Here is a 25,457-nt window from a genome sequence, read left to right on the forward strand (position 1 = left end):
CCCAACTTCTATGTTTTTTCAACAATTAAAAATAGTTGCACAGGGTAGGAATCAGCTTGGTGGCAAAGCTCGTGTTACATGAAGATCCCTCTCAAGATTAGGTTGCAAGTAGCAGAGGAAGTAGGTAAGTTTAAGACTTATTGCTCCCAGAAGGAGCATATGATCAATTCAATGCAAGGCCTAACGGGAAATGGGGCCTGAGAAGGCATGACCTTTATGCAGTGGGGCACGTATGTGAATGGTTAGTATTGAAGGAGCTAGCTCACCAGGGAGAAGCTGGATCTGGAAAGTCATTTTCCATTAATGAAGGGAAAAAAAGGGTGAGCTGATCCTGAAGAGGCTGACAGGAAAAACAGGGTGGGTGAGATCAGTTTAGGAAGTCACTCTTGAGCTGAAATAGGACATCACCGAGTTGAGGAAGACACTTTTAGAATGTGTAAGGATGTGGCCCAGGAGTTCACTTGCTACTGCATAAAGTGATACTGTCAGTTCCTGTCACTGAAGAAAATAATGGAGATGGCTTATGCTAAATGTTTTAAAATAAGTATTTTTGAGTTTTGTGCTTTAATTTCTGAATTTCCAAGATTCCCTAACTTCATGTTTTTTCTGGGTTCTCTTATATTGGAGCATAATGTGAGTATACCAGAGGTTACTCCATGGCAGTGCCCAACAGCGGGTGCCTAGGAGAAACTGTATGACTGGGTCAGGTGTGCATGGTGTTGCCCCTGGGTACTTGTCTAGCCTCCAAGTATTTGAGGCATGGAGACTTTCTTAGCTAGACACAGCTTCTATGAATGTAATACCCCCAACAGGCTTTTCTTACATCAGCCTGTTGAATAGCCCTTTGAACCTGAGCAAACTGCCAGAGCTATGAAGGGTGGAGAGTTTTATATTTTTTTTCCAGTTAAAGCTGACCAACTGACACCAACAACAGGGGAGGGGTTAGAAAAAGCAACAATGTAAAATCAGAAAAGGTAAAAAGCTGGGGCCTGAGGTCCTTGTTGGATATTAGAAAGCTACCTCAATTTTTTTCTCTATGTACTGACACTTTATGTATCAGGGTGCCATCACTTTTTGTGCATCTTGCTTTAAACTCACAGGAAACAGGACTAGAAAAGAGCTCAGGAAATCATCTGGTGTAGGGCTATGTCAAGCACAGGCTGTGCCTGTGTCACTTCCTCTGCTTGCCTAGCCTAGTCTCAAAGACCCCTGTTGATGAAAGCCCAGTGACCTTGCTACACGGTCTGTGCAAGTACTTTACTCATTTAGAAAGTATTTTCAATGTCCAAATTCTGACTTGCTTCAATTTTATTCATTCTTCTCATGTCCATAGTGGTCACTAAAACTACTTTAAAGAAGACTAGAAAAAACTTTTTTCTTTTAATGTATTGGAAGACTGTTACATATCCAGAAGTTTTCTGTTCTCTGGACTAAACACTTGAATGTCCTCAATCTTTCTTCTGAGGCCATATCTACTATACTCTTGATCAATGTCTATGGTTATCATCTGGACTTTACTTCTCCTTTGTCTATAAAGCCTGTAACTGCTATAGAAAGAAATTAGATATACTTGACATGATTTTTCTTAACAAAAACATGCTAGAACTTCACTGTTCCACTTTTTTCTAGAAATGTGATGCCTCAGAATGAATCCAGTTCTCCAGATGAGGCTGAACCAATACTGAAGATGATTTTTATCTTGCAGTCTTTCATGCTGGGGTGTATAAATAAGAGTATATATTATAGTTTTACACCAGCATAATAACTTTGACTCAGGTCAGCTTAAGACCCACTACTGCTTCTACTACTTTTTCTAAAGAGTTGCTACCTATGCAATTGTATCCCCCATCCCTTTTGTTTATGTTTTGTAGCTATGAGATCTTTTCACTATTGAACTGCAACCTGTTTTATCAGATCACACCTTCAATTTTTCAAGATAAAAATGTAAATAGTACAGGGGTCAGGGCAGAGCATGCTATTCTAGATGTGAGTTACTCAGCATTTTTAACCATTTTCTACTAGCTCTTTAGACTTCTGTATTGCTTACGTGAATGTCATGAGATAACAGCAAAAATCTACTACAGTCAAATTATTGTGCTTCTTTTAGGCCCATATGATGGGGATTAAGTGGCCATTACTTAACACATCACTATGAAACCTGAATTACTAGCTTAATCTGGTACTTATTCACTTAAAATTTTGTCTTAAGAATTTTTTTAAACCCTAGTTTAAAAACCTCTGAAACAATAGGAGTCAACACTTAATATGCAGTCAGCTTGGGAATGGAAATGCTGACACATGTATATATTTTCATATTTTAAAAGGGGAAGGAGAAAATTCTTAATTCTGAAATCCTGGAGCTAACTTCCAGGACTTCAAATATCTGAGAAAGAAACTTTGACAGTAACTACTCTGTACATGTAAGCAAAGAAAGAGACGTAAGTTAAAAACTAATCTTACCATTTACTGCTTTGCATGACCTTGACTATCACAACACAAGAAGTCTATATTGGTTTACAGAAAAAACCAAAAAGCCAACTGTGCATTGATTAGAAGAGAGATTTGGTGGGGAAATAATTTTTTAGGTTGGAATGTTTACTGAATTCAAAAAGCTCTGAAAGAATCAGTGTAGAAAAAACAAGCCACAAAAAAAGAAAGCAGTCCTTAAATAGCTCTGAAAGGAATTTTCCTCAGCAAATCAAAGTGCATTAGAGAAAGAATAACTTAAGTTTTTCAGATCACCAGAAAATACAGACAAAACAAACATTTAGAACTGGGGGGGGAAAAAAAACAACCAACCAAAACCCTGGGACACTGAGTAGATGGGGCTTATTGTCATATTTACAAAAGGCACATTTAATTGTTTAGGAAAGTAGATTGTCTTAGATGTAAGAGATTGAGTTTTTAGTTGGTAGTTTAACATATGGTTTAAGTTGACTCCATGTCAACACAATTTGTTCCAGGTACTTAGAGTCACTGTGCCTGGTGATTACTAGTAGCAAGGGTGCCATTGTCCCCAAAGCAGGGCAGACTTTAAAGGCATACACAGCTCTTACTAAGCTCTGCTAGTTAATTTGCTGCTTCTGTTTCTAAATCTTTCATTTGAGAGTATTATACTTCTCGGATTTGTTTTCAGAAACAATAGAAGAGTCATTCTGTCTGCATGTGCTGGCATGTTGTGTGGACTAAAGCAATATGGTTTCATATTCAGCTTTTCAGCATTGTATACCATAGTTACTGCTATTGGCTTTAAAGAAGGGGAGGATTTTCCCCATATATATTAGCTGGTTTCTTTGGGGAATGGATTAGTCAAAAGAAAAAAATTTTAGGCTGAACTCTGTACAACTGAGAAAAGAACAAAAAACCCTAAGAGGTCTGTATGCTATTCCTCTTCCCATCTTCCCTTCAGATTCTGTCATTAGACAAGCTGAAACCTTTGCTTCCTGAAAACCTCAATGCAAAATGAGAAAGTGCAAAGCCCTCTTTCCATCCTGGTCCAGATACTGCAGTGTAGAAGGTCTGGGAAGTCATTTACAATGAAAAAGGAACAATGATCCCATACAAAGTTAATGACCTTGTACCTAGTCAGAGAAATGGGCTTGGCAAATTCCAGGGAAATATCTGACTGGAACCTTTGCATACCTGGTCAAAGCTAAACGTTATTTACACACTGGAAATGTGCAGATATACATGAACAAATAGGAAATAGTTTGACAATATTCTAAGTGTCCTGCACGTGGTGTATAATCCAGGTAACCTAAAGATCGTTTTTAAAGTGCTGCTCCTGATCTTACCAGGTTAAGAGGAAGTGGACGGGGTTGGAAAGGAGATATGTAGATCCAGGAGGGACGTTTTCAAAACAGTAGCTGAAAGCTTGATTAATCTGCAGTGCAGAAACATTTTGTGGACCAGTGAATGTACAAACTGGGAAGGGGGAGCCATTTGCATGAACAACACCCTTTCTCAGATCTGTCAGCTGGCAGAATCAAATTCTGCTATTGCTATGGATGCTGCAAAAGCTAATATTCTAATACTTAAGGTTGCAAGGAACTCTTAAAAGGATAAAAAACCCATTTGGCGCTCTGATTTTGGTCCAACTGCCTGAGGGGCAGAAGGAGGGAGGAAAGAAATGAAGTCCCTGAAAACCTTTAGGGATGATACTACACCATCTAAACAAGGGATTAGCTATGAAAAGCCATCCTTTCTTCTGGAGAACACATTTTCCTTCTAAGCTGCTGGATACTTCAGTGGCTGGCATGTTTACTTCTGGAATCTTGAAAACCATTTTTGTCTTAAATCTTTTTGTTTCTTAGAATGTGACATGTTAACTGATTAAGTATGACCCTTAATTAACTGTTCCTTGGGTGCAGGGAGTATCATAGAGTGCTTCTGGTATGATGTTGCAACAAGTATTGTAACTCCAGACAAGCAACTCTTGTAATTATTTTGTTTGTCACCACACGTGGATTCTTGCCATGGAATTTCATTTGTGACACAGCAGCTTCCGTGACTACATAAGAGCTTTCTTCTGAAAATACCTCTTTCTCTTTCCAAGGAAGTTATGTAAATAGTTCCTGACACGATTAGGCTTCAAATCTGAAGGCTGCTGGATGCCCTTGTGTTTCTTGTTAGTGTTCCATGTAGTTCTAAACAAGCAACTACAGAGCAACATAGAAACAGTAGGTCAACACATTCAGTTTCTCTGTGCTAGATTGCAAATGAGTTACAGCTCAATGTTTGCTCTTTGAGGAGGGGTGAGATTTTTCAACTGCTTGGCATTGTGCAGGCTGTGGATATGCCCTAGGATAGGCCATAGAAAGCTTTATAGCTCCATATTAACCTAAGCATAACTAACTCAATGTATGACCAAGCAATTAAGAAAATAAAAAGCAGAACTGTGGGAAAGCAAGAGGTATGAAGGGCATCCTCGGTTAAGTCAGTTTGAAGTAGCTTGCAAAATAACATGTATAGGACCTACTATATAAATATTTAAGGTACCTTTATTCAAGAAGTAAGAAAATGAAAGAAGGAATTAAGAATATCTAACTTACAAGAATTAGCATTTCTCTTAAGTTTACGACAGTTCAAATTTTATGTTATGCCTCACAATTTTCTTTGTTACTTGTGCTTAATTATTATTTATCTACTGTGCTATTTGGTTAAGGTTACCACCAAAATGTGTTTTTTATTTAATGTATTACTTCAGAATACATTATTTTACTTGAGGTATATTCCTCAGATGTTTTGATCCCCAACAATTAATCCGACTGGTTCAGTTGAAATGAATGCTAAAACTATCAAAGCATTTTTCTTAAAAGAATTAGGCCAATAAAAATGGAACCCAGCTGTCCCCATGCATTTCTTTCCATATTTTTTGCTATTTTGTAAATAGCAACTCAAGTATGTGCAGGGACTTAAGAATGCAAACCAAAAGTGATGAGGTTACCTTAACACTAGGAAACAAAACATTACAGTTGTGTACATGAAATAATTAAAACTGTAATGAAGCAGATAAAACAGAAACCCTGCAAATTATAGTAGCAACTGGGAAAGAATGATGAAACTTACCTCTAAGACTTCCAAAAGTCCTGTGCTGGCATGGTACAAGCAACTCTTAGCTCAAAGGGGGAATCAAAAACCCCCACCCCCTGAAAAAAAGAGAAAAGAAAACAACCTCTATGTTTGAGGCTTGTTCAGTGACTGGTGCCAAGTTTAAGTCCTTTATTCTACCTTTAAACCTCCTAGTTGTGTTAATTGAAATGTATTTTATGTATCTCAAACAGTAAATATGTTCATGTACATGCCAGTGTGCTTCTGTGATTAGAATCAAGTGCATTTTATGCAGTAGGACTGAAAACATGGATCTTGTCCACTTTCACATTTCCTTACAAACCCAATGTTCCCTCAGGAAGAGGAAAGTACTCACTGAGATCCCACACATCTGGGTTGTAAGATTTTACAATGAAACAGTAATATTTTTCACTCTTTCAATATAAGTTTGTACTGTCACTTCAACAGTGGGTTTTTAATATTCTGGGTTAATTCCAGTTTGCACCACAAGTTAAAAGCTGTGTGTGTTTTCATATTCAGAATCTGCTCCACACTGGATCCTCTTTACAGTCCATTTTCTAGGACTCTGGCTAAAGAGAAAATGGATATTTGAAATCTTGCAGGACCCTATTGAGTATGTCTATTCTTAATTATAGAAGCTAATAACTTTATCTTGTGTATGTATCAAAGCTACTTTCCTCCTATTTTTGGAACAACATCTCCTGCTGTTTAGCCTGGTTGTGGTAAATCAAATCTGTTGAATAATGAGTGTTGTCATTAATCTGGTCTAAGGACTCTCAGATAAGTCATTTGTGTTTTCTCTGGGTGACTGTGGTTTCTGCATGTGATCTTTTGTTCAAGTTGTGTGTACAACTCAGTTTCTCAGACCTTGTTCTAGAGCATGAGTGCCACCCGTCAGTTTGGTTAAGCCACCTAGACAGCATTTTGGCAGTGAAGTTGGCTGTTTCTGTGAGCACAAACATTCCTGGACTGATTGTCACCCTCCCCTCAATTGCACCTGTTTTAGTGCAAGTGCCAAGAAAAGAATACTTGAAAACAGAGCAAAGAAAGTTACCTGAGCAGGTGTTTCTGTTGCTTAGGAGTGGGGAACTTGAAGAAAGCAAGCCAGTAAGTGTGGGGAAGGGTGGTGATTTAACCGTACAGGATAGATACTACCTGCTGAAATACTTAGTGCAAATATACCTTTTGTTTGGCAGTGACATTCTGAGAAGAAATTGATGTGTCAATGTGGGTCATGATACAGAGACTAAAAACCTGTTGATAAGAGTGCTTTTGGAAGGTGCACACCAAGGCATACCATTTCCCAGTCTCTGGGAAAATGGACTGGAAATGGGCTTGCAAAAGTTTTTCTCATACTTCTTTCAACAGAGCCTCTACTAAGAAAGTAGAAAGCTATTCACTTGTTCTATGCTATCTGGTGGCTGCTTGTGTGTGTGGAGGGAGCCCTGGAAGTGCTTCTTTGTGCCTGGGTACTAGGGGTTAATGGTTCACGAGTCTGAGACTTGGTCAGCACTGGGAAGTTCTGTCAGTGTAGATGTGTCACACAGTTGACTTCTTCACACTCCTAAGTTGCTGCCAGCTATGCCAGCAAACCCTGGCTTATCTGCAATGATTGTTAACAGAAGTAGGTATTCACTGGTTCAGTTGTTCACTTTAGAGATGACAGCTATGTCAGCAAGAAAATTCCTTTCACTGGTGTATGCTGCATCCTCAGTAGAAGGCGATGCTGGCATAGGTCTGTTCTGCAATCAATTTTCCTCATGACAAACAGAGGACTACAGGAGGCTATACGCACTTATGCTATGTATATACCAAATACAAACCAGCGTTATGTTGAAACTTACTGGGCTCCACTCTTGCCATTGACTAGTGATCAACATACGTTCAGCATGATGTGATGTCTTTCATCTTTGTTCTGTCCAATTTGATTGATTTGGACCTTTCAGACCTCACTCTCCTTGCAAGTGCAGCTAGGACAAAATAGAACAGAGCTGTAACACACGTGTCTGCTCGAGTAGCAGTTGTCAGCTTTATGCTCAACAAGGCTGACTTTATTCCCCCCAGTGGCCCTTGTATGAACCAGAAAGGACAAATACCAACACTAACAGTGCATGAAGCCCATTTTATAAGACCTTATGGTCAATGGCTGATTAATTTAAATTAAAAAAAAAATATGCTGGTACAGGTGGCAAGGCAGTTGTGAATATCCGATTAATGTCACAACGCCCATTACACTACAAAAGGAGAGACTGGCGTCTGTTTTGTCCAATGCTATAGCATCTTTCCTATTTTGCTTAAACTGAATGAGATACAGGTAACTGCATTTCATGTTGGAATAATAATGGATGAAGTTTATAAATGAAAAAATGTCTTGCATACTTCAAGAGCTTAAAAACAAAACATGTAAATGCATTGCAAGTTATGCTGTACTATTTATTTTATGTGAAGTTAAATGTAATCTTTTAAGGTTCAAGATGAAGCACCCCCAAGTTCTTTTTTTTTTTTAAGAGAAAAATACTGAGACCTTCATAAAGTAGAAAATTATTTTAAAATATTCATAGTGCTTGGAAAAGGTCAGAGACAGGGAAAATGATGCTAACATTTTAATCTGATATGTATTAATACAGATTGGCCTCCATTCAATAAACTATTCTAGTCTACAAAAATATTGAGGATGTTCAATTGTGCATATGGAAGCTTTGGAGCTGGATCTTAATTAAAATAATAGTTAAATTTTGCTCTTACTCTTAACTCAAACAGTTGGCCCAGGCAATTTAATTTCTCTGTTTAATGTATTTGTTTTTGAGGTGTTAGAATTCTTACTTATATAGATCTAGATATTCCATTTTAGTTCTTTTTATTTTTTTTTACTAAATTAACAGTCAGGATCTAGGCTATCAACCTAGGTGTAAAACCTATGTGTCTGTTTTCATTCCCAGAGTCATTCTTCCAACCATGTTGTTGAATTCTCTCTTCCTTGTTTTTCTTGTCAAAGTCAGGGCCTCATCTAATTTACCGGAGCAGTTGTTCATATATTGAATGATATCATGCAGCACTATACACATATTTGTGTATATAAGCATGTGTTGGCAAGAATATACATTACCTTTGTTAAGATCTTTTTTAAAAGCTTTGATATCTACCAATGACTCTCTAGATACTAAACACAAAATGGCATCATTGTGCGCTAGAAAGAGCACTAGAAAGTAGTCAAAGTGAGTCTCATGTACAGCTAGCCCTGTTTTTATTTATTTTTCTCTAGATGTCTGCCTATGGACTGCCTATATGATCCAAAACAATACACACTTTTATGATGATCCATTCACTGTTATGTTGTAACTAAAATTCTGAACATCTTTTCATTCCTTCCAACTGACACAAATACAAATTTTTTTCTAATACTTTGGTGGGAACTAGCAGCTTTTCATACTTCTATTTATACATCTGTTAATGTCTCTGGAAAAATACTAAGAGAAAATGGTTGTTACACTCCAGTGGTCTATCTAATATTTGTAGCTCAATTTAAAAATATGTCTATAATGTCCTTGTCCCTCTGCTTGCCTCACACGTCTTTGTACTTGCTTTTAACTGCATAATCAGATGTAACCAAATCCCTTTTCCAACTACAATGGTCATTACTTCAATTTAGAGAGCAACAATATGTATGATGTGGGCTGAAATCCCAACTGAAATGAATCGGCTTTCTAGAAGAAGTTCTGAATTGGATATTGCGGTTTTATGAAAAAGAAGAGTACTGGTGTGATGTTAGCAACCTGCTAAAGTGTAACTTCTTTCTCCCTGTTCAAACTAGATTGTGTGTGGTATTAGTCAGAATACAATGCCCCTGCTGGGTATGCTGTAAGAATATATAGGATGTTACTCCAGACAAAAACAGTGTTATGTTTGGGTTCCTTTAGGGCTGCTAAATTTCTGACATTCCATCTGAGTTACCCCAAAAACAGTCCCCAAAAGTGAAGGATTATGTGGTTTCAAAAGTGAAACTAAATCTGGATTCACCCCTTCCTGCAATACAAAAATAATGAGGATAAATCTGAGCGATGTCTGAGAAAACATAGTGCTCATGGAAAGTGTTATGTAGCATTGAAGTGTGTTTGGGCATTGTTTTGGGTGAGAATACCCCTGTTCTCTTCAGGCAGCCATATCTGTAAATAGCAGCAGATATCTATTTCAGTGTGTATGTGAGAGGTTCCAGTTCTTAAAAAAACTCTGGATTTTTTGTGACAGGGTAAAGCCTTCTGCCTCCTTTACAAGCAACTCCCTCTCTCAAAGTTGAGTCCTAGCGCTGCCTCCTCGCCTCCCTCCTCTCACACCTGCCTTGAGGCTACACTGCTGCAGAAACCTGAGTGAAAAGCCAACCCGCTGACGAAGGCTGAGTGTCAGAACAGTGCTGGACCACAAGGCCGTGCCTGGCTGATGAAGAGCCATTTGCTCTGGAAGCAAAAGCCAACCTACGGGTGAGGAACGTGCTCTTACGCCTCTTGTGCGTTAGTCCTGCGCCGTGTTAGGAGGCTGCCAGCGCTGTGTCCTGCGCCGGAGCATGTCGTTGGGACCAGGCCTCAGCAGCGGGAGCGTCGGAAACGCAAAGGCCTCGTATTTCCTGTCACGACATTGACACAACGCGATTTAACAAACCCGCACGCAGCGGCCGGGCGCCCCTCGACGGCGCGAAGCCCCCGAGCGCGGGCAGCCGGGCCCTGCCTCGCCCCCGCCGACGGCCGCTGCCCCGCCCCGGCCCGCCGCGGCCCCGCTGCCCGGCCGCGGCGGGGGCCTCGCCGGCCGCCTGGCTCCTCCCCTCTTCCTCAGGAGCCGGGAAAGCCCCGCAACCAGCCCCTCTTCCTGCCCCCTCCCCCGGTCTCCCTCCCTCCCTCCCGGTGGGATGGAAGTCCCCGGTAATCCTCCTCCCCGGTAGCCGGCGGCGGCCCGAGTCGGTGCAAAATGCTGGGCATGTACGTGCCGGATAGGTTTGCCCTGAAGTCGTCAAAAGTGCAGGACGGGATGGGGCTCTACACGGCCCGCAGAGTCAAAAAGGTGGGTGATGGCCGGGCGAGGGGGGTAACGGCCCGGCCCGGCCCGGCCCGGCCCGGCGGGAGGCGGCTGCCACGTATCACAGGAGAGCGGGGCGGCTCCTCCGCCCCTCGCCGCCGCCGGCCGGGCCGCCGCCCTCAAACTTCACCTCAGCCCCGCTTTGTCGGCGCTGCCTCCACTTCCGTCCGCGCGGGCTCCCTCTCCTCAGGGGAGGCACCGCCCGCCCCCCCCCCCCCCCCCCGATAAAAGGGAGCCTCCCGGTGCCCGGGGCGCTGCCGCCGGGGGTGGGGAAGGGGCGCGGGGGCCTGCTGGGCCGGGCCGCCGACTAGCCTGCGGGGTCGGCGGAGGGTTTTCTCTGTGCATTTTTGTTTTCCCCGTTTCTTTTAACTTTGTGTCTCTGGCACTGTTCTGAGGGCAGAGCTCCTCCGGACAGGAGGCTGCCTCCGTGGTGATCGCCTGGCTTCAGAGCGCGGTGCGCCTCTGAGGCAGAGGTACCGCCTGTCGGTCGCAGGCTCCTGTCGCCTCCCGCTCTTAGAGCTCGCTGGGATGGATGATTTGATTCATCTTTTCGGGATGATAAAGCCGGGCCTGTGAAAGATGTGATTCAGCTGTACTGCAGGTCTCATACCCCAACCAGGTCATGTCCCTTGACACCTCGTAATTGAATTGAAAGTCTCTTGATTATCTGAAATCCCAGTTGTAACTGTCCAGGTGGCTCGTTTAAGCAGATAAAGGCATACCTAAAGTTACGAACCCTGCATTAGTATACGCTTCTATGTATCTTGTATGTTTTGCTTTCCATCTTTGTCTTGCTTCTGGCTCTGAGTGGGTTGGCAGCCCTACCTAATTTTTCAGTGGTTTCATCAACAAGGCTTAGACACCATGGGGTAGGGGTCTCTCATTTTTATGGTGTCCCTGACTGTTAATGGGGGATGGAAGGGGAACAGTTTTATAACACTTGGCTTAAATTTTTTCCACTGAGGTTCTGAACTTTCATTTGAAAACTGTGGGAGTTCACACAGCAAGGAAGGTTGTATGCTGCTAGCATATATTAACCCCTGGACTCTGAAATAGAGCGAGCTCTAGAGTGAAGCTCATGGAAATCATCCTCCACATGTCAATATCAATTCTTAATGTCAGTTCAGAGTTCAGGGTCTGAATCCCCTTCCTTTACACCGTTGTCAATTGAACCATTAGAGCTGCATGCTAGGAAAAATAGAGCATTTTCTTGCCTCAATTACTCCATGTTGCTTTTGAACTCTCTCTATACAGGCAAAGTATACTCTGTCAGAGCTCTACTTGCACAGCTCTGCCAGTGTGAGCGCATCATACAGGACATCCTAGCAAAACTGAAATGTTGCAGGTGTGACGTATTGCATGTGGAATGCAAAAGGTAAAGGCAGAGGCAGTTGTAGTAAGATCTATTTGTATTTGGAGTGTCTGACAGGCTTCTCCTTTGTATGGCAGTGAATCCTCTGTGCTGGTAGCACAGACAATTGTGGTATGCAAAGCCCTGATCAGAAGTATGTGTCTGAGAGGCAGACTTTGCTCTTTGATAGGCTGAGCAACCAGCTCTTGAGTTGCTCTGTGGGCAGTGGTTGAAACAGGTATTCCTAAAAAATGGTTGGAGACCTAAGCACTGTGTGTTGCCACAGCTGTTCAGAGAAGGGTGGATGTGTAAATAACACAGGTGATATGTTGGATATAGCCAGACTGTGGGTTACTCTTTTCCACGGAAAGAAAAATCACATCTGAAGGGCTCTCAATATGTTTTCCTGTCCAGTAATGAGGCAGCAGTACTACACTTCATGGCTATGATACAGAGTAGCTAATAGCTGTTAAATTGAATTCCTTTAAGCTTTGGGATTGGGAGGAGATGTTGAGCATGACACTTAATTGTGAAGTAAGATCTTATGTTCCTGAGTAGCAAATACTGCACTGTTTTCTCTCTTATTGCTATCGCACAACTGCAGTTGTCTTAACTGAAAGTAAAACACATTTCAGATGATCTTATAATCAGAAATTGCAGTACCAACTCTCCAAGTGCTAAGTAATCATGAAGCAGGCCTCTGAAAATTCTGCTATTAGCAGAGGTTTGGTAGTAATACATTTTGAACTGCTCTTGTCTGCCATCTGCTTTTGCGCCTTCAGGCTATGCTTTCAAGCTTTTGTCTGTAGTCATAAAAGGTGGAAACGTTTTGTTTTGTTACCTTAACAAAAGCTGTGATTCTCTTGTAATTTCTTTTCTCCAACAGCTGGCCTTTGGTTGCAGCACCAGTATCATAAGGCCCTTGGTATCATCATCAGACAGCCACTACATTTCTCAGTGTTTTGCTGCGATTGGAAGAAGATTGGGCACTTCTGTTTTCTTGAAAGCAACTGTTGAAAATAGGTTTTTTTAACATTTGAATGATGCGCCTTTCATATCTTCAGTCATTTCTGTGGTTGACTTTAGACTGTGTTGTATGCCTCACTTCTGTTGATCAGAGAGGAAGTTGAAGTCTTAGTATGTTTTTGATGAATATATGCTGGCATATGATAGCATGTTTATCAGCTAGGACTAATAAATTTTTTTATATATATATATATATGAAGAAAATGCTCTGAAAGGCTAGATGAATAAGCACACTTATCCCCATGGACCTTTGTGTTCCAAGGCATCAGGTTTTGTTGTCTCTAATTTCTGCTTTCTCTCCAAATTTGAGAAGCTATAAAAAGTGCTTAGAAGTCTGAATCACCTACTGTTCATGTTACGTTTACTTTACATTTAGAGGTGGACATCTTGCCTTTTGCTTTTGCTATTGTTTTGAGCATCAAGAAGGTCTTAAACATTGCAGTAGAGGTTTATTGGTTTGGAGTAGCTGAGGTAGGAATGATGTATGGTGTTTCTTGTTTTGAGTCAGTGTGCAGTATTAAGCTGTAGCTGTGCTTCATCCCAGAGGTGGTGTGCTTCAGTGATGGGCAAAATTAACCCTGTTGGTGCTTTATAAGATATCTAGGGATCCTTTGGATTGCAAGGATGAAAGTATTACTGAGGTGAGGGTTGTGGAAGCCTCCAAAGTAGTTAAGGAAGAAATTAATTTCTTTATGTCCTCTTCAAGAGTGTTATTCTGCCACTGAAGTGAGTATGGGAAACTAGCTTTTTCAGGTTCCTTATTCATTATGTCTTCAAGTAATTTCCGTTTCAAGTTTATGGAAGTTTTTTTTTCTTTTTATAGAACTAATCTAGATTATAGTCCAATAAGCATCTTTTCATCTTGATAATTGCTATGAGTAATGAGGGATTCTGCAGATATAATTATGCGCTCTCTTAGAGCTCAGCGATTGTAGTGAGCTGCTTCCCTTGTTGCACCAAAGCTACTTGTTGCTTTCTAAGTGAATGGGAAAAGCCAGCTCAGCCTGGCAGGGGGTGTCTGCTCCAGAAAGGGCCTACCTTATCTTTACTGAGCTAGGTAGGACCATACATTTCCAGAGCAGATTTCCTCTCCACCATCTTGACTCTTCTTCCTCCTTAATCTAAGCAAACAGCGCAATCTAAGAAAATTGCCTCCCATGTAATACCTGCATGGCCCCTATTAGACAGCAGTATGTTTGCTGGGGTGGCACTCAGCATAAGCTGAGAAACGTTGATGGCTGCACACATATAGCTGTATTGACCTATTTTCACCTTCATTGCTGATGAAGGTAAAAGAAGGAGGAAATTTCAGTTGGAGTATTAAATCCCAGGATTTGTAAAGCTGGCAGGGGAGGAACCCTGACCTCATTTGATTAGCAAAACGATGAAGGGTGGTGTGGAGATCAGTGAGAAGTGAAGGAGATGAAGCCCCATGGTTTTTGTTATCACTTCCCGTATTTGTGTTTCGATTACTGCTCTGGGCTCCAGTTGTTTTCTGCTGTTCTTGTCTTTTTACTTTCTGCTTTGCTGTTCTTTCTAATGAAATCTTAGTTGTGCACATTTTAAAATATTGCTCCTCAATTCTGTTGCCTTGTTACGCAATGCCAATTTTATTTTCCTTTGTTTATTACCTCTTCAGATTTAATTTTAAATACCAGGATTTTTTTTATTTGGTTGGTTATTTCTAAGAGCAATGATCCTGGAAGTTTTCCATTCCACTTCTTCCTCTGCACTCTACCTGTAGACAGTCTGTAAAAACTAAGCAAGAGGGGAAAACATGTAGCAGGCTGTTTCTGGGATCACGGAATGTGCCTGGGGGAAGGGATGTGTGGACAAGATTGATACTTTTATTAGCCAAAATACTGTTATTTTTAAAGAAACACCAAAGTTGCTTTTCATTATATAGTTATAATATCTAATGCATAAAAGTATATAGAGCTTTTTGATCTGAATACTGCCTAAAGGAACATAGCAGTCTGCATTCCGATAGGGCTTGTCACTGCAAATAAGGACAAGGGGGTGGGAGGGAAGTTAGGCCTGTGCAAGAAAAAAGTCCTATTTAAATAATTTACCCCACTGCTAGTGTGACGTCTGTGAAGGAAGAAAACCACTGATACCCAAAACTATTAGAAGAACATATCCGTGGATGCTTTCACAGCATGTGTTATGACTAGCAGGTGGTATAACATTTTAATTTTATTTATGAAGGCTTGAATTAATTCACAGACATGGGCATACTCCCTGTGTTTTAAATGAATCTCTCTGTATGATCAAAACCTCAGTTATTCAGTGTTTTGATTTGTGGCACTTCAAAAAGTAGTGTTGCAAATAATCTTGCAAATAAATCTAATGTAAACTTTGTGCTTGCCAAATACTTTGTCTTAGGTGGATGTCTATTGCAAGGTGCTTCCTGAAAATCTTATAAGAAATGTAAGAAATTTCACCTGTAAATTTCAGCCTTATTTAAAATAAAGAAAAATGGTGTTTCCCAAAGGGGCAATAAGCATGTAGAGGAAAGGTATGTTTTAAGAGATTCTCCAAGCTATGAAAAGAATGGGAATGAGCTTGAAGTTGAACCATCAAGGATGTGCACCTTCTTGGCCTGTAGTAGGATGACAAAGAAAAGCTCTCCTTTTCCATTTGAAGCTAACAATGATACCTCTGCTGGAGTTTGGTAATTCACTTGCTTTTTTTTTTTTTCTTTCTTTCCCCCACTGATTCTTTTTCTTTTATAATTATTCCTTAGGGTGAAAAATTTGGCCCCTTTGCAGGGGAGAAGCGAATGCCGCAGGAACTGGATGAGAACACAGACTGCAGGCTCATGTGGGAAGTGAGTAGTCTACAGTGACATCATCACACCTAGCAAAAAGTGGTCTCAGAATTAAGTTTTGACTGTAACAAATACTTTTTTTTTGTCCCCTGCCCCCCCCCCAAGATGCTGTAGTGAGATGTTGTACTTATTGATGCTTTTAAAATATGCTTTTTGGGCGGAGGGGGATTGATTTCTTTAAAATGATAAAGAAATAGCAAATGATAGTTTCTAATCAATGAGGTGTGAGAAACAGCAAGTCAAGCAAAACATAAAAATATAACAACATTGTGAAAAAATATTGAAAAATGTGAAAATAAAAAAAAAAATAAAATCATTTGAATATTGGAAGATGATTGTAAGTTACTGGGATACTGATTTATGCTGATCAACAGGTGTCAGCTCATAGCTTCCTCCAACTAATATAAAACATTTCCTGCTGTGACACTTGTGCTAGGATTTGGTAATTGTATGATAAGTGAAGTTTTTAAATTTTAGCAACTTCGTAATGCAATGTGTAGTTGTGAGATCTTTAGCAGAATAAAAACCTGGTGCTGTGGGCAGATGAAGGCATAATGAGTTTCAGGGCTCTTTTAAACATTTTTATATGTATTAGGCAGCAACAGTAGTTTATACACTAGATCTTGTAATTAGGTCCTTAACCCATCCAAGTTCCTGTCATAGCTGTGTTTGCCTGTAGCAAAAATCTGTCTGAGTTTATCAGTTGAGGAGATTACACTAACTGAAAAATACTTGCAATAACAAATTTCCAACTTGTTATAAACACCTGCTTTTCAGTGTCTCTGTTCTGTCTTTGTAATCTTTTCTGCTGTAGGTCTTTGAGCAGAATTCCTTTCCTTCTTTTTCTCCTCCCCGCCCCAGCCAAGCAGTTTCTATTGAATGCATATTTAGTCCTGTTTTACACTGAGAAGGGGGCTCATTTCCTACTCTTTCACCTTTCTATGGTTAGAGGTGGAAGGATGACTGTTATGTGGCACTGTACAAAAAAAGCTTATATTTGACATCTGGCTTAAAGCACTATCTGTGTATTTGTTACAAAATAAATGTTTGATTGAAAAAAAGAAGTCTAGCATTAACATCGCTGAGCGACTTAAAAAGAGAGCATAGTGTTGATATGGTCTTAGCAGAGCTATAAATAGTTTCTACACACTGGAAGAATGAGTGGGAGAATGCTAAAAGCCCATCTCATTAAACCCAAACTCAACATAAATACAGTGAGTGGCAAAATATTCCTAGATGAGTGTTAACTCAAGTCTATGAATCCCTGTGCCTTTGTTTGCCCCCTTCCCTTTTCTTTCTTTTTATAATCTAGAGGTGTGCCCAAAATACCCTTTCCCAGAGAGGAGGTGTGGACAATTTGTTCCCCTCTCTACTTTGGTTATGTACTCAGAGCAGCTGGTTTCATCTTCTTTGTTCTCAGCTGAAAACAAAACAATACAATGTGCTTTTATTACAAATGTTTGCTGAATACACTACGTGTTAACGTGCCCTGGCTCACTTGCCTTTTCACAATGTTTCTGCAGGTTATTTTAAATCAATAAAATACTTGAGCTAGAACAAGGTTTTCGGAAGGGATGGTGGGTGGATTATGGCAACGAGAAAGTCTTTAAGTTTGTTGGAAAGCCATATGATTTTCCAGATGCCTCATTGCTGATGATTAAATGAGATTTATCTGTTTCTGTAAGACAGAAAATAAAAGGCAAATACATGTATTTACTGATGACACTAATATGACCCCATCGACAGCAAATCAGAAAATGAGTTTTTTTATGAGCTGTTCTAAAACCATTTCATAGTATCTTATTGTAACCTAGTTTTGAGAGCCTTGAAAAGATTCCTGCATACCAAATTTTATGACTTCCTGAATGTTTGAACCCAAGTTGTTCATGTTTACTGAAGTTGATCTGAATGTGAGCTTTATAATATAATTTAAATCATGCTGAGAGTCATCTTAAGTTGAAAATAGAGACCAGGAATGCAGAAAGTAAAAAGTTGAACAGTCCAAGTAGACGGTTATTCCAGAGACTGTGGGAGGCAGTCACAGTAACTAGCCAAGTTTGTGCGTAGTCAGCTGTACCAAAGATATTAAAAATAATTAATTTGAAGACTATTGGATGAAGGCACACTAAAGCCTGATCTCACAGGCTGACGGCAGTCAAAAAAAAAATGTTTTCAGAGAGGTCACCTTTAGAAAGCAGGCTAAGTAGTAGAGGCTTTTTATATAAGTCAAGTAAAAATGAACATGAGTGGAACATTTCTTTTCTTGGTATGTGATGCCTGGGATCTGAGCTTGAATTTTGTGGAATAGTTTTCTGTGAGGAAGTTTACCACATGCATTTCTAGTCGTGTAGAGAGCTGTGGTCTGTGATGTGGTCTGTTTTGATCAAGCTATTTCTTTTTCTCCGAGACCAACATTGTGAGTTGGCATCTTTAAGATGTCACATTGAGACAGAACTGTACACATTATGTTTTCTTTTGGTCTTTGGGAAAACATGGAACCCAAAAGAATTTACTGGGTCCAGTGATTTTGTTAAATAAAGTTCTGAGGATGTTAGAGTTTGTGTTTAAATTAAATATAGCAGAATGCTATTAGTCTGCCTGTAACTTGCATAGTTTTGAAGAAAGCAAAGGTTTACACTTGCACGTTCAACAGATTCCAGAGGATTGGGGTGGGGAAGCATCCTTGATCTTGCTGTAAGGATCTTTGTAAAGAGCTACATGCTGAAGCGTTTTATTTACAAGTGATGTGAAAGGGAAAAAACCCCAAACCTGTGGTAACCATATGTTAGGAGTAATAAGATGTGCTAGTTAAGTATGCAGCTAGTTGCTGGTGATGAATTGGGAGATTTGTTCTTATTGTTAGCATCCCACTAACACCTTGATTAAATACTGCTTTATTGGTCCGTATTAGTATACTTGGCACAGCAATTTGAAGTTATGTGTATTTGCTGGAAGAGCAAGTGCTTTAGGGCAAGAACAGAATAATCTTTAGTTATTAAAGTTCACAGAAGTTTTTGGCTCTGGAGGCTCAGATGTCCATTTGCAAAGGGAAGATATCCGTTCAGTTTATTATTTTCTTTATTGTCCCTAACCAAGAAAGTAGCATTCATTTCACTACTATTGGATTGTGGCAAGCATATACTTTTGGTGATGACTTTGGCAAATGTTAAAACAGGGAGGGCTGGAAAGACTTAGTCGTTCTTCAAATACTCTGACATACCATGAAGAAATGTTGGTCAGGATTGGATGGCACATAATACGCTGTGTAATGCTGAATGTTACATATTTCAGGTTTGGTTTCTGTCTGTCTGCCAACATTATGTTTTCTTCATTGTTATATTAAAACAGAGAAGAACAGAAACATGCTGGAAATCAGTCTTTCAATGGAAGCTAATGTTCATGTTTATTTGTATGAGAAAATGAAATGAACTTATGTTTCTACTGCTTAACTCTCATTGCTTTTGCAGTGGCAATTGTTTTCAGTTAAATAACCCTGCCTGAAAACTAGTGAAGGCAGTAGAAAATCTGCTGTTGGCTACGACCAGCTTTAGATCAGAACTTTAATGTTTAGGATTGAGGTATTAGAAGTCAAGCACTTTAAGCTAATGGTGGTGGGTTTTTTGTTGGTTGGTTTTTTTTTTTTTTTTATATCTTGCCTATAAAATGTGGTTCTGGCATAGGAAGGCTTTTACATACAAGCATTAAGTTGAATTATGTCCTGAGTTTCATGATAAAATAAATCTTAATTTGAAGAATTCTGTGTTTGCTCTCAAGATGAATGTAATATTAGAAATCTAGTTCTTAGCAATGTAGTCTTTATTTTTTCTGTGTGAAGACTACCTTCCCAGTCATTACTCCTCAGATAGTATTTACATTTAAAATTATTTGCTATTAATGTTTTTGTATGAATCTTTGTTTAATTTTCAGAAACATTTTTGTTTCTCATTTCTTAGACAAATGCATTTGGATGCATTTTTACGCAAGTTGCATTTAAAATAACTTTTGCCACACATAACAGTCAGACATTGATGCCCTATCTCAGTTGCAAGTTTGCATTCTAGATTTTCAGTTTTGTTAAATTAATCCCCACTGGGGTGTCTAAAGTAGTTACTAATATTCTTACCAGTTTGTTTATTTAGCTAAATTTCATTAATCAGCTCTTTTAAAGCTTGATTTAGTCATCTTTATTCATGTTAAGTGTATGACTTTGTTTTAATTTTAGTGACTTTTGGAACAGGCACCTTAATGATCTGGTTTTGGTAATGAGAAGAATCTGCTCCTGAAAGTGACTGAGAATGTTAGCCTCACGTCTTCAGTTACATGATTTATTTAAGATGTTAGAAAGTACACGCTGATAGGTTGAGATGCTAGTATTCTAATCTGAACTTGTTATAGAAGATCACGCACGATTTGGTTAAGGAGATTTGGGTATCCTTCCAGTGAACGTGAAGTTCAGCCCTTCTTGTGAAAGCTCCGCAAAATGTTAGCAGAAGTCTAGGAATGATCTTTCTGAACGATTCTGTCTCTGACAAGGTCAAGTAACGTCATGCGGCAGCAGGAGCTTCATGAACGTGAAAAACTGTTGTTCTATATTTTGGCTGAAGAAAAATGTAGCATGCTGTCTATGTCCCAATACTTCTTAGTGAGTAAGTAAATCAACAATTGCTGGCCTCAGGTTTGCAAGTGTTATTTTAATACTTTCTACAGCAATGTTAAAATGTGAGTTTCTACTGTGCAGCGAACTCTGTGACAGAGGTCTGAAACTGAGGATGCAGAAGTATCGCATCTAGCTGTTTTATACTATTAACAATAAAAATCATGTTTTCAGCTATTCAAAAAAAATGCAATGCAGGAAACAGTACTTTTCTTTACATGATTCTTTGAATGAACATAGATTTTTAGATTTATAAATGTTTAGAAAATGGTTTCCAGAAAGCAGACAGTGTGTTTACTGCCTTCAGCAAAGATAACCATCTGCTTATTTTCAGTGAAGCTTTTTTTTCTTCTTCTCTTACCAGGTGTGCATGGTAGAGTGTTTGCAATTACACTCATGAGCATTTTGAAGTAGCATACATGACAATTTTCGATGTATTTTGAAAATCTGGAGATAATCTCATTGCAGCATAAAAGGCTAGCAGATGGAGTACTGCATGTTGTTGATGGGCATTACAAGCAGCTTAGACATTTATTTAGGCCTGTGTAGGGTTTCATATGGTAGCTTATACAATGACTAGGAGTGCATTTTTTTCCGAATACTTGTATAGTGACATGGTGTTTGTTAATGTGGCATAATTCAAGGATGTCCTGATTGATCTTGAGGTAAAATCCCCTGTGTCATAACAGTGAATGTCAGGTACTTCATCTTACTGTGAAGTCATTTGACTAAATTAGTTCAGCAACACCTTTTGTGTTGATTCTCAGGAAGATAATTCTTAGACACCTCAGTCTGAGGTGCTTTTGTGTCTGGTGCATGCTTTGGATATGTGTATGCATATCACTTGCTGTAGTGAGTGACCAAATATTGAGGATGTTTTAGTAAAATGGAAAGATACCTTGTCATGGGTTATCAGGCATGAATTTGAATCAGCCTTGTTCTAGGCTCATGCCAAAGAGCCTGTACTTAATTAAGTAGCAATTCGTTTCATATTTATTTAGCCTGGGAAATCAAAGGTGACTGCATGTCTGGTCACATCACTTACTGGTAATAGAAACTCCAAGTTATCTCCATTGCTTACAGAAACTACAGGAACATCTTGGTCTCAGTGGCCGAAAGAGCCTCAGCAATAAATGGGTCCTAGACCAAAACGGTTTATTGAACTACAGCAAGCAGCCTCAACTTTTGTGGATTTACCCCTTTATTTAGAGGAAATAGGGATAAGGTCCTGTTTCCTGTTTTTAAACAAAACATTATAGTATGACATCATCTACTGGTGGCTAGGCTTTTGAGGTCTCTTTCTAGCTCTTTCACTGATTCTCCGTGTTAACCATAGGCATATCATACAATCCTTCAAGGTCTCTGTTAATCTATGAAGATGACTGAATCCTTTATTATTTAGCAATGGTCTCATGACTTAAGAGCATTTTTAGTTTGGTGGCCTTAGAAAATCAATCAGAAATACTTTTGTACTTGAGTTCAGGCCCTGTTAAAATAGTTTTTAAGGTCTTTTCTGGATTAACACTGTAACTTGACGATCTTAAGGAACACACCTCAAGCTAACTGGATGATTTTCCTTAATTCAGGTAATACCTGTAAACTGTATAGAAATTGGGAATATAACATTCAAACATGAAATTATTCATGTAGACAGGTGACAGGTTCAAATGTCACAGTTTTTAAGTACAAATATGTTCACTAGCATTGTGAAGTTGATACTACTTCATAAAATTATCAGGGAACCTCAGTCCTGTAAAAATCTTTTGCCTCTATTTTAAGTACCTTATAACTATAAAAGATTGTAACAGATCAGATGTATAGGGGAAATGCAGTAATTTACTTGCAGATACATTAAGAAAATATTCCTTAAAGAATTTTCTACTTTAGTTTGTGATATACAAAAGTATTTTTCATTTCTTCTCCCTGAAAGACATCCTCAGTTTTCCAACAATTTCCTGCCAGCAATAGTTGTGATAGGCAGGTCGTCCTGAAGATTCTTGGAGTGGTTGGGTGGTTGGAAGGGAGTCCCCTGGGAGCAGACTGGAAGCTTTGTTGCAGAATGAATCCTGTTTAGTTCTCCAGGTCTTGTATGGAGTAAGTGGTAAGGATATGTGTGGGAATATTTGTAAAAGAGGGCTCTCGGAGATGAAGAAAGCCAATAAACCTTATTCAATATGGGGAGTTTTTTTTTGTCGTGCTCCAGAAATTGCTGAGTCCTAGTTCTGTGGTGTAGAGAGGTGAATTGCAGTATCTTTAAGTTTCTTGAGGAGCATGTAAGCAGTGATACTGTCATCCCATTTTCTTCCCTTGCTGTTACAGCTGGTGCAGCTGCCAGGGCTGGGGGGAGATACTGAAGCTATACAGTACATTTCTCATGCTTTCCAGTGTCACTGATGGAGGAGTGCAGGAGGGGAAAATTCCTTGTTGCTGTGGCTAGCAGAATTGTGTGGGCCTATGGTGCAACATCTGTCTTAGTGACGTTCATCTCTGATCCTGTCTCCTTGGATATCAGAACAGATTTACAGGCAGACCCACGTGTAAGCATTGTAACTTGTATTTGTTGATGTATCTTCTAATTAAACTGCTTTTCTTGTTTGGTGATCGTGCCACAAAGCAGAAGGATGACTGAGGACTTTAGTGGCCTGTTATTGGAGGGAGTACCCTTTGGGACATATTCCAAACTGCATTTCGATTAATAATTCAATATGGATATTTAGGTGCACTTATTTTAAACTGAAAATGTAGGGTCTGGCTGTTTATTTCATTTAATTACCATGATTATCTTGTACTGGCTTTGAGTTTGAGAAATACATTTGCAAAGCAAGAGCTGGTCTCTTTGATTGTTTTAAATATTGATTAAGTTTGGGATTCACTGCCAAAGATCGGTTGTTCATTTAGGAAACTCACCTATCCATGCAACCAGTGAGAAAAGGAATGGTAAATATCACCAGTCTAGTCTGTGTTAAGTACAGTGTTTTGACTGTTTTTCTTGACTTTTCTTCCTCACATCTGTGTATTTGATGCAGCATTACTTCTTTACGAGGTGAAAAAAGCAATAGAAAATATAGCAAGTCTTTAAGAGGTTTATTGTGTTCTTTTATCAATAGTTTCCTTGTGTGTTAAGTCTTTGCTTTGTGTTTGATATCTCTTTATGGGTTGGCAGAGACTGAGAAAGCACAACTTGACATGATCGTGTATCATTTAAGTGAATATAAATTATTTTTATATAATTTAAGGATCAAGCAAATGAAGAAGAATGGATGAAAAGGTAGATAGTGTAACATATGTTTTTTATAATAGGATCTTGATTGCTTCTCTTTCCAACTCAAGTCAAGATCTGATGGAAACCTTTATAGGACCTACATGGTGGGCTTCTGTAACCCATACTTTGGTAGCTAAATCACAAAGCTATTAGCTTGACTTCAGTTACTCAAAGATGCTAATCTGCAATGTTAACCATTTACACTCAAAGTGAGGTTCTGCTCTGTGGATTTTTCTATTTAGAACTGGAAGATTATTACAGTATAACCAATGCAGCGCTTCTGCTTGGCAGGTGGCTTTTCAGGAGGTGAATACACTGTTAGTATGTATTTTTGTGTAAATTTGGAGCTTGCTTCTATGGTTTGATTGCACTCATTCTGCCCACGTTCCTAATGAAAACAACGGTTCCAATAATGAGCAGGCATAACTTCCCAGGGTGATAGTCACAGAATGGCTGAGCTTGGAAGGGACCTCTGGAGGTCATCTGGTCTGACCCCCCCTGCCACCTAGTAGGGCCAAGTAGGGCCACCTGGTACCAGCTGCCCAGGACAGCTTTTGAGTATCTACCTCTTTGAGGATGGAGACTACACAACCTCTCTGGGAAACCCATTGTAGTGCTTAGCGTTAGATAATGTTGTTTCCAGGTGCATTTAAATATGTAGGTTTGACATTTTTCACTGTGGTTAATCTGTGTGTTTGAAAGTAAAACAACTTTTAAAGTTTGAAATATTAGCACTTTTTCATAATATGTCCTTCCTTTGGAAGAACAACAATAAATTTTGAAGACTTTTATTTGTTTGCAGAACTACAGTAGGTTTTTTTGTTTTAATCTGAGAACAACATGCTGTCACCAGCTATTATTGTAATGGAATACAGTTTTTTCTTTCGAATGATATCCTAAATGTTTAGGTAATTTAAGCAGTCATACTGAAGAAATATGATATTGCATCTATTAGAAACAAATATAGCAAGAATGTGAGCAATTTAAATACAAAGCCGTGAAGACAATCTGATTTTGATCTTGCATAGCTGAAATCCCTAGCTCTTAGGAAATACCTGCTCTGGATACTTCTTGTTGACAGATGAAAAAGAAAATATGTTCATTATATAAATAAATCACATGAAATGATAGTGTGGCTGTATGACCTTTTTGCATGGCTATCTTCTGTATTTGTGGAGATTTGGGTGATCCATTATTTAAAACAAAACAAAAGCCATTTTTTATATGGCAGTGGCAGCTGTATTTTTTCAGCAGTATGTCTTTGTTTTGAGGAGGAAGAATGACTTGGTTAATATTAAGTTTCTATTTCTATTGTTTTTATTTTTTCAATGTAAGCTGGAATTTTGTCACAGTCGTAGAAATTCTATGGATCTGTAATGGTAGCCAAAAGCTCGTGATGTGGAGATGACTTATCTTGTACGTGCAATTCTTTTTTTAAAGTGGCTTCTTCACTTAGTGGATAAAACCTGAACATGTTTGTTTTCTCTACTAAATAATTTACAGCCCTTCACCTACATAGTATACTAATTTGTTTACTGAAATAATCTCCTATTCTGCTAAAATTTCAGCCAAGCATAGTTTAAGCCTGACTGCTATTCATTGAGACTACATATTTAAATTTCCTTTAGAGAGGCGTATATAAAAGATGTTCAAGTGAACTGTTAAATAGGATATGTGGAATGAATAAATGCAATTATAT

At 39.2% G+C, this 25,457-nt stretch overlaps 1 protein-coding gene and 1 long non-coding RNA gene across 5 annotated transcripts in view; one reads left to right on the forward strand and one right to left on the reverse strand.

Annotated features, from left to right (window-relative positions):
• Positions 1–5,595: 5,595 nt before the first annotated feature.
• On the reverse strand, positions 5,596–10,782 carry LOC140651736 (uncharacterized). The gene is made up of 4 exons (XR_012042496.1): positions 10,547–10,782; positions 10,045–10,189; positions 7,416–7,541; positions 5,596–5,648 (listed from the first exon to the last, which is right to left on the reverse strand). It is a non-coding gene; the product is annotated as an uncharacterized lncRNA (long non-coding RNA).
• Positions 10,339–25,457, forward strand: part of PRDM5 (PR/SET domain 5) — a 97,428-nt gene continuing 82,309 nt past the window's right edge. For all 4 annotated transcript variants that reach the window (XR_012042484.1, XR_012042485.1, XM_072861565.1 and 1 more), the window contains exons 1-2: positions 10,339–10,620; positions 15,759–15,842. Coding sequence is in view for 2 of the 4 variants with exons in the window: in XM_072861565.1 (XP_072717666.1) it covers positions 10,528–10,620; positions 15,759–15,842 (177 nt within the window). In the remaining 2 variants the exon portion in view is untranslated. The remainder of the gene's footprint in view (positions 10,621–15,758; positions 15,843–25,457) is intronic.

The sequence above is a fragment of the Ciconia boyciana genome, chromosome 5 (genome assembly GCF_034638445.1).
Source record: "Ciconia boyciana chromosome 5, ASM3463844v1, whole genome shotgun sequence".
NCBI lineage: Eukaryota > Metazoa > Chordata > Aves > Ciconiiformes > Ciconiidae > Ciconia > Ciconia boyciana.